The sequence below is a fragment of the Macrobrachium nipponense genome, chromosome 33, assembly GCF_015104395.2.
Source record: "Macrobrachium nipponense isolate FS-2020 chromosome 33, ASM1510439v2, whole genome shotgun sequence".
Taxonomy (NCBI): domain Eukaryota; kingdom Metazoa; phylum Arthropoda; class Malacostraca; order Decapoda; family Palaemonidae; genus Macrobrachium; species Macrobrachium nipponense.
Window position 1 is genome coordinate 41,517,049 of NC_087219.1, and position 12,373 is coordinate 41,529,421.

Genomic DNA, 12,373 nt, shown 5'->3' on the forward strand with positions numbered 1-12,373 from the left:
TCAACATGTTGAACCCTTTTCCTGAGGGAGAAAGCCGGCATGGCAAGCCTCTGTAATTTTGACATTTCAAGAGAGAGCGAGATTCTTTTTATTTTATTCAGAGAAAATTATACACGGGGAATATTACGCAGAAAGAGATTTGGGAATATTTCTCTCTCTCTCTCTCTCTCTCTCTCTCTCTCTCTCTCTCTCTCTCTCTCTCTCTTTCTCTTTCTTAACCCAAAATTATCTATGAGGAACACTACCGAGAAAGAGATTTAGAAATATTCAAATAAAACCATGCAGCGTGGACAAGAGAAAACCGGATATACAGCTTTGATCGAATACTTTGGTAAAATGGGAGAAGCATGACGAAGCTCAAAAAAAAAAAAAAAAAAACTTCCATTAAATTATAACTTGTCTGTGATGTAGAAACCCTTTAGCAATCTACGGTGGAAATCAAAATGAGGTGTCTGACCGGAGCATGACTTTTCGTTTATTGAGGTCTAGACAATATCCCTTTTAAACTTGAGCTAGTTTATTTACCCACCGCCTTTTTTTATTTATATAAATTTTTGGAATTATGCCAAGCACTGGGGCAACTGAGGCCATTATATAGGCGCTGAAACGGAAATGACAGTAAAAGGTTTGAAAGTTGTAACAGGAGGAAAATCACAGAGCAGTTGCACTATGAAACAATTGTTAGGAGAGGGTGGACAGTAAGATGGAAGAGAGATTATGAACAGAGGTACAGTAAAAGGAATGAAAGTAGTTGCAGCTAGGGACCGAAGGGACGCTGCAAAAACCTTAAGTAATGCCTACATTTCACCGAATGAGGTGCACTGACGGCACTAACCCCCTGCGAGAATAAAAAAAGGAAAAAGAAAGAAATCAAATTTACCCACCACGACCCAGGTCAAATAACGTCTCATGAATATATATATATATATATATATATATATATATATATATATATATATATATATATATATATATATATATATGTGTGTGTGTGTGTGTGTATAAATGTATCAAAAGTAAACCAAAAGTAAAATTCCATAGTTATCAGTGAGATATCTCATTCTCTCTCTCTCTCTCTCTCTCTCTCTCTCTCTCCAACCTATATATATATATGTGTGTGTGTGTGTGTGGGTGTGGGTGTGTGTGTGTGTGTCAGAAGCAAGATTCCAGCAGCTATCAGAAATCAATTGTTGAATGTTATTCTCAAGAAATCAATCTCGCTTGTAATAGCAGATAAACGCCCGCGCGCACGCACACATATGTGTGTTTGTGTGTAAATGAGGAAGAGAGAGCTAGATCAAATTTGTAAATTAGTTGGATATTTTCCTTCTCTTGATTCCATTGTTTGTCATCTCGTTTTTTTTTTTTTTTTTCTCTTATCTCCCTCGCTTCCGTTCCAATGGTCTCCTTTGTACTTTCGAGAACCGGTTTTTTTTCATTATTTTTTTCTATAGGTTTTGGGTGTCTTCAGTTTTCCAACAAATGGGGGAAGAATGAGGATGTACCAGGGACTTTTTTTTTTTTACTTTATTTTTTTATTTCTTTATTTATTTTTTTATTTTTTTTTTTTTTTTTGCGGGAGCAACATCCTTTCAAATTTATACAACTGCCGCACCTGGAAGCCAGTATGACGCTAGAAAACGGGGTGTCCGTAACTAGCCCAGACCATTTGAGGGGAGTGATAAGAGGGGGGAAAAGGTACAACTCGACCTTTTAGGAATCGATAGGTATTCCATTTAACGGGTTTATAAGTCAGGAGAATTTTAAATACGGAGAGTTGTGACGCCAGTTGAATACTTATCAATCAAGCAGTGAGGACACGCCAAAGGCCATTGATGCCTCTTAGGAGTATTTTTGATAATAATTTGCTTTTATGATACATTTTCTCTTAATAGTTAATCCAGATTTTCGTCATGTATCTTATCCCTAGTGTCATGCCCTACGTTTTGTACTTTTTTTGGCTAAATTGGGGGTTATTAAGTTCCAGTCTCTCTTATTGGTTTTTTTATAAGGTCTGGGCTAGATATGGGCACTTTGGTTCTCTGTGCATCCAGGTGTAGCATGGAAAATTTTTTTTACTGAGTATTTATTTTAGTGATCCAGTGATGTATCTGGTATGTTAGGCACACTGTGAGGCCTACAAGGGCAGGTAAACTAAATATGGGTGGTTTAACATTAAGCATCTGATAACAATTATGTGTAACATTAACATCTGATAACAATTATGTGTCATATGTATGGATGCCATGAAATATTTGGTGGACACGCTCACCTTAGCACATATAGAATTTGTCAATAGCTGTGCGTTATTGATTTTCAATATATATATATATATATATATATATATATATATATTATCTATATATACTATATATATATATATTATCTATATATCTATATATATATATATATATATATATATACATACATACATACATACATACATATGTAAAATCACAAGCACAATTTTCTTATACATGTAACAAAGCTCCTTAAATCTCTTGGAATTTCTCTGCTTTTATCTGTTCAACAAACTATGATACAAGGGAGGCAGGATTTCGCCCCTTCCCAGATATACAGTAATGCTAATAATAATAATAATACTGATGATGATAATTTTCATAATCAAGATAAAGTACTTGCAGATACTAATACATATAGGTTACAGTTTACAGGATATATAAGGAAGGTGCCAAGTTTACCTTATATTGAGTTGAATAGCTTTTGCATGCGTAGCTTGGTGATTGCTCATACAGATCACGAGACACAAAATAAAAGTATATAACTGTTCAGCAGGGGGAGTCAATAGTTATATACAGGCAGCCAAACTTTTCTTTGCTCTGTCTTCGTAGGAGCGTGATATTTAACCATAATACCATAATATATTTTTTTTTGGGGGGGACTATATACTGTGCTCTCCTAACTTGTCCCCCCAGTGAGTTACGCCCCTGTTTGACACAAGGTCATGGCTCATTAAGGATTATAACCGTTCGAGCTTAATTAAGAAGCCTTTGCTATGTTACACTGTCACTCAAGATATTTATTAAACCTGACAACCACTGTTACTCACCCAGACATCGTCCATGACAACGACCTTATCCTCGAGAAAATGTTTCTTCCGACTCGCCTGTCTGGAAGTTTGGTTCTTCTTCGAGCGCATCTTGAAGGTGTACGTCCTTATCCCGGACGTCGTCACGTTTGCCGTCCTGTTTTCAGTGACGCCGCCAATTAGGCCTACGTCGCCGTCCGGGGAGCTCTCCGCCACGGAGCTGTCGTTACTTTGGTGGTAACCGGTGACTTCCCCGGGTTTCTGATCTCCGCTGACCATCACGTAATTGTAATATATAACCATCGCGAAAGCCAAAAGGATAGCTCTGCGAACGGTCAAGCACTCTCTTTTGCAACCGGCCAAGATCATCATGGTTGGCCATTTAAGTGTTCACATGCTAGAACAATTAACGCTTTGATTATGAGTCTTATTATTTTGTTAACCTCCGCAATCGACTTTTAAATCTTGAGCATCACGAGGGGAGATTAGTCCTATATTCGTCGTCACTTAGTGAGTGCTTGGTTCCAACAACCTGTACGGTTTACCGCGCCACTTCAGCATACACCCGTCCACGACGGCAGGCAGTGGGCCTCTGCAGTCTGAACCAGCGGCAGCTACGGGTTTTGTCAGAGAGAAGTCTGGAAGGAACGCTGTGAACTCGATGGGTCCCGCAACATCGTAGCACAGGCCGTGGGGAACAAACCCGTTAATAACAGATTCGCTCTCTCCAGTGAGAGCCGTTGTTCTATGGCTGAAGGCCAAAAGTGCATAGGTCCTTGGATATATAAAGGAGTCATCTAAAAGGAATTCGGCAGTGAAATAGCTTGAACGTAGATATTTCTAAAAGAATAAAACTAACGGTTAGTTTGCTGTTTAGGAAATGTTTTTATTCGCAAGACAAATTCGTAGCTAATAATATACTCACCTATGTAGTATGTAAGAAATGTAAAAACCGAGAGGTGTACATAATACACTCTCTCTCTCTCTCTCTCTCTCTCTCTCTATATATATATATATATATACATATATATTATATATATATATAATATAATTTATATATATTTATTTATATATATATTATATATAATATATTATATATATATCTATGAGACTGGTAAAAATGTTCTGTTATAACAGAATTCCATCTAATAAAAGGAGCCCATAAAAAACGCGAAAAATATAGAGAGAGAAATATTATACTTCAGAGACTGCTGTCTCCCTCTTCAGGTAGATGAATGAGAAAAGTTACAGAAAAGGTGGTATTTATACCAAGAGGTCCATCCACAGTAAGCCAATTTAGGTCACTCCCACTGACAATCTTCCTTTAATCTTCTTAAGCGTTGGTTTAATGAAATCCTGGTCGACGAAATCTGAGTCCTATGCTCCCTTTGAGACATTCATTACCTGCCTCTCTTTAATCAAGGCCAATTCCATCATTTGACTCTTGCACCGGCAGTTGCTGCTATAAATTATATGTGACAAATTCCAGTTTATACTATGGTTATGTTCATTTATATGGTTGAAAATAGCTGAGTTTTGTTGTCCATACCTAACTGAATGTTTGCGCTGTATTAATCTCGGGGGAAGTGATTTTCCTGTAAATCCGATATAAGATTGGTCACAGTCCAGCCATGGGATTTTGTAAACGCCTGTGTCTTTGAGGGATGTCTTTTGTTGGACGTTAATCAAGGATTTGGCTAAGGTATTTGGGTAATTAAATGCAAAAGGGTTAGATTTTCCAAGGGTCTGGGCCACCGTCTTAATCCTGTCCAGGTGTGGAATTTTTATTTTATTGTTGGGTGTCTCACTGATCTTGTCTTTAGGGGATCGGTAGAAAATGACATTTGCTTTGTGAACTGCTTTCTCAAATATATGGTCAGGATACTTTAAAGACGAAAGCTGCTTAAGAATTAGTTCAAATTCTTTTTCCAGGAAATCTGGAGAAGAAATTCGCAAGGCTCTGAAGAATAGGTTGCTGGCTACGCCTATCTTGATAGGAATGCCACAATAGTTGAAGTAGTGAATGTATAAAAGTGAGAACGTTGGTTTTCTGTATAAGGTAAATTTGTATTCCGTCGTGTGTCTGACTATCAAAACATCAAGAAAAGGAATTTTGTTGTCTGTTTCCCATTCAATTACTTTAAATTTGATGTTGGGCACTAATGCATTTAATTTTGAAAAGAATTCATTAAAATTGCCCCATTTATTATTCCAAAATGTTAGAATATCATCTACATATCTCCTCCACAGCATGTTTTTAGGTACTTTTTTCTCCCAGTCACATTAAACTTTTGGAAGATTTTTGTCACAAATTCAGAGAAGCACATATACCACTTCACAACTTAAAACTTAAGCCTTGACGTAGATTCCCTGTTCACAATAGTACCAGTACAGGACGTTCTTCAGGTTTTGAGGGAAAAATTATCCCCTTATTCAGATCATTTCCCATTGGCGCTAGACGAAATAATAAAGTTAGTTGAATTATGTGTATCTAATAAAGTATTTTCATTTGGGGAATCATTCTATAAGTAAAATTCGGGTATAGTATGGGTAGTCCTTTAAGTCCTCTTTTAGCCAATCTGTACATGGAATACTTTGAAACTACAGTAATAAATGCAATAAAACCCAAAAACGTAGATGATATTCTGACATTTTGGGATAACAAATGGGGCAATTTTAATGAATATTTTTCAAAATTAAATGCATTAGTGCCCAGTATCAAATTTTAAGTTGAATGGGAACCAGACAACAAAATTCCTTTTCTTGATGCTTAAATAATCAGAGACACGACGGAATACAAATTTACCTTATACAGAAAACCAACGTTCTCACTTTTATACATTCACTACTTCAGCTATTGTGACATTCCTATCAAGATAGGCATAGCCAGCAACCTATTCTTAAGAGCCTTACGAATTTGTTCTCCAGATTTCCTGGAAAAAGAACTTGAACTAATTCATAAGCAGCTTACGCCTTTAAAGTATCCTGACCATATAATTGAGAAAGCAATTCACAAAGCAAACGTAATTTTCTACTGATCACCTCACGACAAGACCAGAGACACACCCAACAATAAAATAAAAATTCCACACCTGGACAGGATTAAGATGGTGGCCCAGACCCTCGGAAAATCTAACCCTTTTGCATTTAATTACCCAAATACTTTAGCCAAATCCATATAAAAGAACATAACCATAGTATAAACTGGAATTTGTCACGTATAATTTATAGCAGCAACTGCCGGTCCAAGAGTCAAATGATGGAATTGGCCTTGATTAAAGAGAGGCAGGTAATGAATATCTCAAAGGGAGCATGGGACTCAGATATCGTCGACCAGGTTTTCATTCAACCGACGCTTAAGAAGATTAAAGGAAGATTATCAGCGGGAGTGACCTAAAGTGGCTTACCTGTGGATGGACCTCTTGGTATAAATACCACCTTTTCCGTAACTTTTCTCATTCAGCTACCTGAAGAGGGAGACAGCAGTCTCTGAAATATGGTATTTTTCTCTCTATATTTTGGTGTTTTTTTATGGGCTCCTTTGCTTAGATATGTTATAATATATATAAATATATTATTATATATATATAGTAATATATATAATATATATCAATTTGATGTTGTGTGTGGTTTGTGTTGGTATATAATATAATATTATATACTAAATATATATATATATATATATATGTGTGTGTGTGGTGTGTGTGTTGTGTGTATATGTATATATATATATATCATAATATATATATATATATATATATATATATTATAATAATATATGTGTGTGTGTGTGATGTGTGCGTCTGTGTGTGTGTGTGAGAGTGAGCTTAATAGCCTAATAACATGTTTGCAGACAGAGGGCACCATTGACAACAGGTAAGGGTTTCCAGTTTGTGTAGTTTTGATAAAAGGGTGTAAGATTATATATATATATATATATATATATATATGATATGTATATATACATATGCATATATACATATATACATATATACATATATATATATATATATATATATATATATATATATCTATATCTCTCTCTCTCTATATATATTATATATATATATATGTATATGTATATGTATACATATATTATGTATGTTTAATATATGTTTGTGTATATATATTATATATATATATGTATATATATATTGTATATATATAGATATATATTATATATATGTATATATAGTATATATATGTATATATATATATATATAATATATATATATGTGTGTGTGTGTGTGTATATATATATATATGTATATATATATATTGGTAATATATATATTATTATGTATGCATATATATACATATATATATATATATATATATATATATATATATATATATATATATAAGCGAATCCCGCAGGAAAATGATTTCGTCTTTACTAAGACATTGTCAAGGAGCTAATGAAATACAATTAGAGAGAAAGGCCTCAGGTACACAACAAGATCAAGAATACCATATGGTTAATTGTCAAAAGGGTAAAAATTAAAAGAGATAATCCAGGATTATAAAATCAACATTGCATAATTTAAATTTTAATTTTGATTTTAATATGGTTAGTTTTGATGTTCTCTCTTTATTTACAAAAGTGCCTGTAGATGACTTACTTGAATATTTGGAGGATGAATTAGAACGTCATGACATTCCCTTAAGTGTAGCAAACCTCATTAGTCTCATAAGGTTATGTATCAAAGATAGTAAATTTTGTTTTAATGGGGAATTTTTTGTACAAAAGTTTCGCATGGCTATGGGTAATCCCTTATCTCCTGTCCTTAGCAATATTTCCATGGAATTTTTTGAGACAAAACTCTTACCAAGAATTTTGCCCCAAAAAGTTATTTGGTTTAGGTATGTGGATGATATCTTCTGTATTTTGCCAGTTCACGAAAATCTCCAGGAATTCCTTAATAATCTCAATAATTTAGTCCCTTCTATAAAATTTACTGTAGAGGAAGAAAGAAATTGTAATTTGAATTTTCTTGATGTGACTGTCCATAGAAATGATAGAAATTTCACCTTTTCAGGCTTTCGAAAATCAACTAACATTGCCTCTTTTGTTCATTACTACTCCAATCACCATCAAAATGTTAAATTCTCTGTTTTTTCTGGAATGTTCCTATGGGCTTTACGTGTCTGTAGCCCGCAGTTTATTAACCGCTCTTGAAATTAAAAAAACTATTTATGATATTGCATTGAAACTTAAATACCCAAGGACTTTTGTAGATGTGGCATGGAAAAGAGCTAGAAAATTTTTTTATTCAACTAATGACAAACTTGAATTTAGTAAGCATAACATTCTAAAATTACCCTATGATGAAAGGTTTTTAGATATTCCTAGAATTTTAAAGCTTTTTAACATAAATGTTGTTTTCAGTAATATTAATGTCAAGAGTTTAGTAATAAATAATTCTCCTAAAGATCTTCCAGGCTGCATATATGAAATTCCTTGCAAAAAGTGTGATAAAGTCTATTACGGACAAACCGGCAAATCTCTTTCACAACGTCTCAAACAGCATCAATATTCTGTGAGAACTGGGCAAATATCGAATGCATTATTCGTACACATGAGAGATTTAGCTCATCCGATTAACTGGAGTCAAGCAAGAGCCTTAATCCCATGTAATGACACAGTTAAAAGGAATATCATTGAATCTTGTTTCATCAAGTCAAATAATAGAAATGTTCTAAATTTAAGTCTTGGTTTATTTAAACTTGATGCTTTCATAATGAAAAAAGTTGTATATAAATATAAGCAACAAAATTAATATATTCAGTTTTTACATGTTTTGGACTGTCTACTTTGTAATTTCGGTTAGGGTCAAATCTGTTTAGGTTTGTGACCGTGTGATATATCCGATAATCCTGGATTATCTCTTTTAATTTTTACCCTATTGACAATTAACCATCTGGTATTCTTGATCTTGTTGTGTACCTGAGACCTTTCTCTCCAATTGTATTTCATTAGCTCCTTGACAATGTCTTAGTAAAGACGAAAGTGTTTGGATTTCTGACTATCATTTTCCTGTGGGATTCGCTTATTTATGAAGTCACGTGCATCTAATGTGATTTTTTAAGCATGTCTATATATATATATATATATATATATATATATATATTATATTATATATATATATTAATAATTTATATATTATTATATGTATATATATATATTATATATATAATATTATATATATATCATATCATATTATATATATATGTTATATTATATATATATATATATATATATATATATAAATATATATATATATATATATATATATTATGTATATTGGTGCGAGGGGAAGGAAAGATTTTTATTCCTTTCTAGATACTTTATTCAGCTGCTGACGTTTCAAGACATTTAGTCCCATTTCAAAGCTACACAAGAAAAGAAACAGACATTAAAAAACAGACTCGGAAAAAAAAAAGTCTTGTTTCTTGTATTATGTAGCTTTGAAAAAGGGACTAAACGTCTTTGAAACGTCAGCAGCTGAATAAAGCACCTAGAAAGGAATAAAGAATTGTCCTTCCCCTTGCATATATATATAACGGTACCTTTGCAGAATTAAAAAAATAATAATAAAAATATAAAAAATATATATAAAGTACATGTCCTTGAAATTCATGACCATCAACATCTGTCTCATTGCTAAAAAGGTAGGTATTTTTGAATTATGCTTGCCCATGCCAGCGCGGACTCATGCCTAAAATATGTTAAAGCGTTGAAACGGAATCTGCTGTTGTAGGTCCTGGGTACAGGGTGCCAGGTGTGGGAACGATCTCGCCAGGCGCCTTTTCAGGGTTGGTTAACTTTATGAAGAAAGTCCTGTTTCACACTAGGTCATTGTACGGGACCTAAATTTACAGGTCCTTCTGGTCTCTGAAGTAAAAACTAGACGACCTACGGTTTCCCCACGTGTGGATGTGAATGTGTGCAAGTGTTATACTCGGGTTTGCTTACTATTTAGTATCTTAGGGCCGAGAGATATTGAACGCGGTATAGCATCCTAGACTTACGTAAGACTTGCACTGGAAAATAAAAATGGCCATCAACCCCTCAGGAAGTTGTTGGACCGCTGCCTGTTTTGGAATTTACAAATTAGTTTTACCTGCTTTCTTTTTGGAGAAACGACGTTAGGTTAATAATTATCTTGTATAGTGCCATCGTCTAAAAGCAAAGTGTGATACATGCGTTTGTAGTGGCTTTATGTCATCACTTAACCTGCGAGGTTGTTTGGTCTATAGTCCTATACGAACTGCATCCAGCCTTCATGTAGGAAGACTGATTAACAAACGCTAGCATCCGGAGCTGCTCCAACGTATACGGCGAGTCGGCGACCTCTGCCAACCACAGCCATTTTAAACTTTCTCTCGTCGAGTATTCTGCAAGTGCGTTCGTTGTAAGGCGTGTCAGCTTTCTGGAAACAGGGTCTCTCCCTCGCTCTTATACGGTGGCCTGCCCCTCTCATTTTTGCAAGGCATCGTACTCTTACACGGTGCGCGCGCTCTCTCTTTCTCCCCCTCCCTCCCCTCCCGTTTATGTAATTGCTTTGTACTAGTATTTTGGGTGTATACGCGCGTCTGTTTGTGGCGTTAATAGAATAGCAGCTATGGTAATTTTTGTATTTTTCATAGCACAAGTATTATTGTAATTATTAGTATTTTTTTAATTCCTGCGTGTAAATTGATGTCAACCGACATCTGTGTAGTAATAGTACCAGTGTAATAGTATTAACGCTAGTAGCAATAGCAGCAAGAGCTCTTGATCATTCTTAGGATGATAATAGTTGCTATCACAACTTCAGTCTTCTCTTCAGTTGATTGGTGATAGCCCTTCCATTATTTCTATCTCATTCTCTTCAGTTGATTGGTGATAGCACTTCCATTATTTCTATCTCATTCTCTTCAGTTGATTGGTGATAGCACTTCCATTATTTCTATCTCATTCTCTTCAGTTGATTGGTGATAGCCCTTCCATTATTTCTATCTCATTCTCTTCAGTTGATTGTGATAAGCACTTCCATTATTTCTATCTCATTCTCTTCAGTTGATTGGTGATAGCCCTTCCATTATTTCTATCTCATTCTCTTCAGTTGATTGGTGATAGCCCTTCCATTATTTCTATCTCATTCTCTTCAGTTGATTGGTGATAGCCCTTCCATTATTTCTATCTCATTCTCTTCAGTTGATTGGTGATAGCACTTCCATTATTTCTATCTCATTCTCTTCAGTTGATTGGTGATAGCCCTTCCATTATTTCTATCTCATTTGTTAAAAAATGTCAACATGTAAATTAGGAAATCAGGTCAGTTACGGACTCTGTGACACTTGGCTTGGCCCTTTTATATAAAACAGACGGTTCTCGTCTAGCATCCATGTTTTTGCAGTCTCTAACGGTTGTGTCTGTTTGCCCGGTTTAGGAGGTTAGTTTAAATTCTATTTTTGTTTTTGTTTTTTCGGAATCCAATTCCTGCTTTACCAAGTTTTTTTTTCCATGAAGCTGGAACTGTACATCAGATATAACAATGTGTCGAGGAGAGGAATCATGCGTCTGGGACCTTAACCTTGTCTCTTTTGTAATGTAGAAGGATGTTATGTTGTTCAACATGTTGTTTACTTTCTAAAAGAAGGCATTCTCTTCTCTCGACCAGGACGTCGTCCACTGAAGAAGATTGAGGTCGACATGAGAAGAGTAATGTTTGATCTCGTGTGTGTGTGTGTGTCTTATCGAAGTTTATTTTGTTCAGATATAACGTTACGTCAGACAACGTTATGAATATATAACTGAAAAATGTCGAATATATAACCACCCTTTCATGTGCGACTATGCGATATGCACCAGTACACACACACACACACACACACACACACACGTGTACGTTAGCAAGGTTTGTGTTTACTCGCCACCCATCAGAATTTCCAAGAATTTAATTTTTCTGCAGCAATTCCGTCGCAGAATTTTGCCGAGGGGTGCAATGCTCCATTTCCTTTACCCGGGGCTGTAAAATATACCTCATCAGCAAAATGAGAGAGATATGACTGTCGTCTCTTGTTTAATTAAAATATTAGCATATCTGCATTGTTTTGACGATGACGTGACGCTGTTCCCGATAGACCAAGGCGGGCCACTCGCACTCGATCTCGTCGTACTATGTTCACTTTTTCTCGGTTTTAGGTACAACCCTCCACAGGGATGATTCCCCCTTGTACGTTTTCTAAATAAGGTGCTTCTTATATTTTACAATTGTCTTTTCGTGTTTTCTCGTCAGTACCGTAGCTCCTGCAGAATAGGGGAGTCTTAAGTTCTTT

General features: G+C 35.0%; 1 protein-coding gene and 1 long non-coding RNA gene across 3 annotated transcripts in view; one reads left to right on the top strand and one right to left on the bottom strand.

The window, feature by feature from the left end:
* The window catches only part of LOC135203118 (carbohydrate sulfotransferase 10-like), a 29,801-nt gene extending 26,172 nt beyond the window's left edge, over positions 1 to 3,629 (bottom strand). The window contains exon 1 of the mRNA XM_064232761.1: positions 3,071 to 3,629. Within this exon, the coding sequence (XP_064088831.1) occupies positions 3,071 to 3,421 (351 nt within the window). The 5' untranslated portion in view covers positions 3,422 to 3,629. The remainder of the gene's footprint in view (positions 1 to 3,070) is intronic.
* LOC135203119 (uncharacterized) overlaps positions 1 to 12,373 on the top strand; it is a 71,948-nt gene that overhangs the window by 33,722 nt on the left and 25,853 nt on the right. The window lies entirely within an intron of this gene.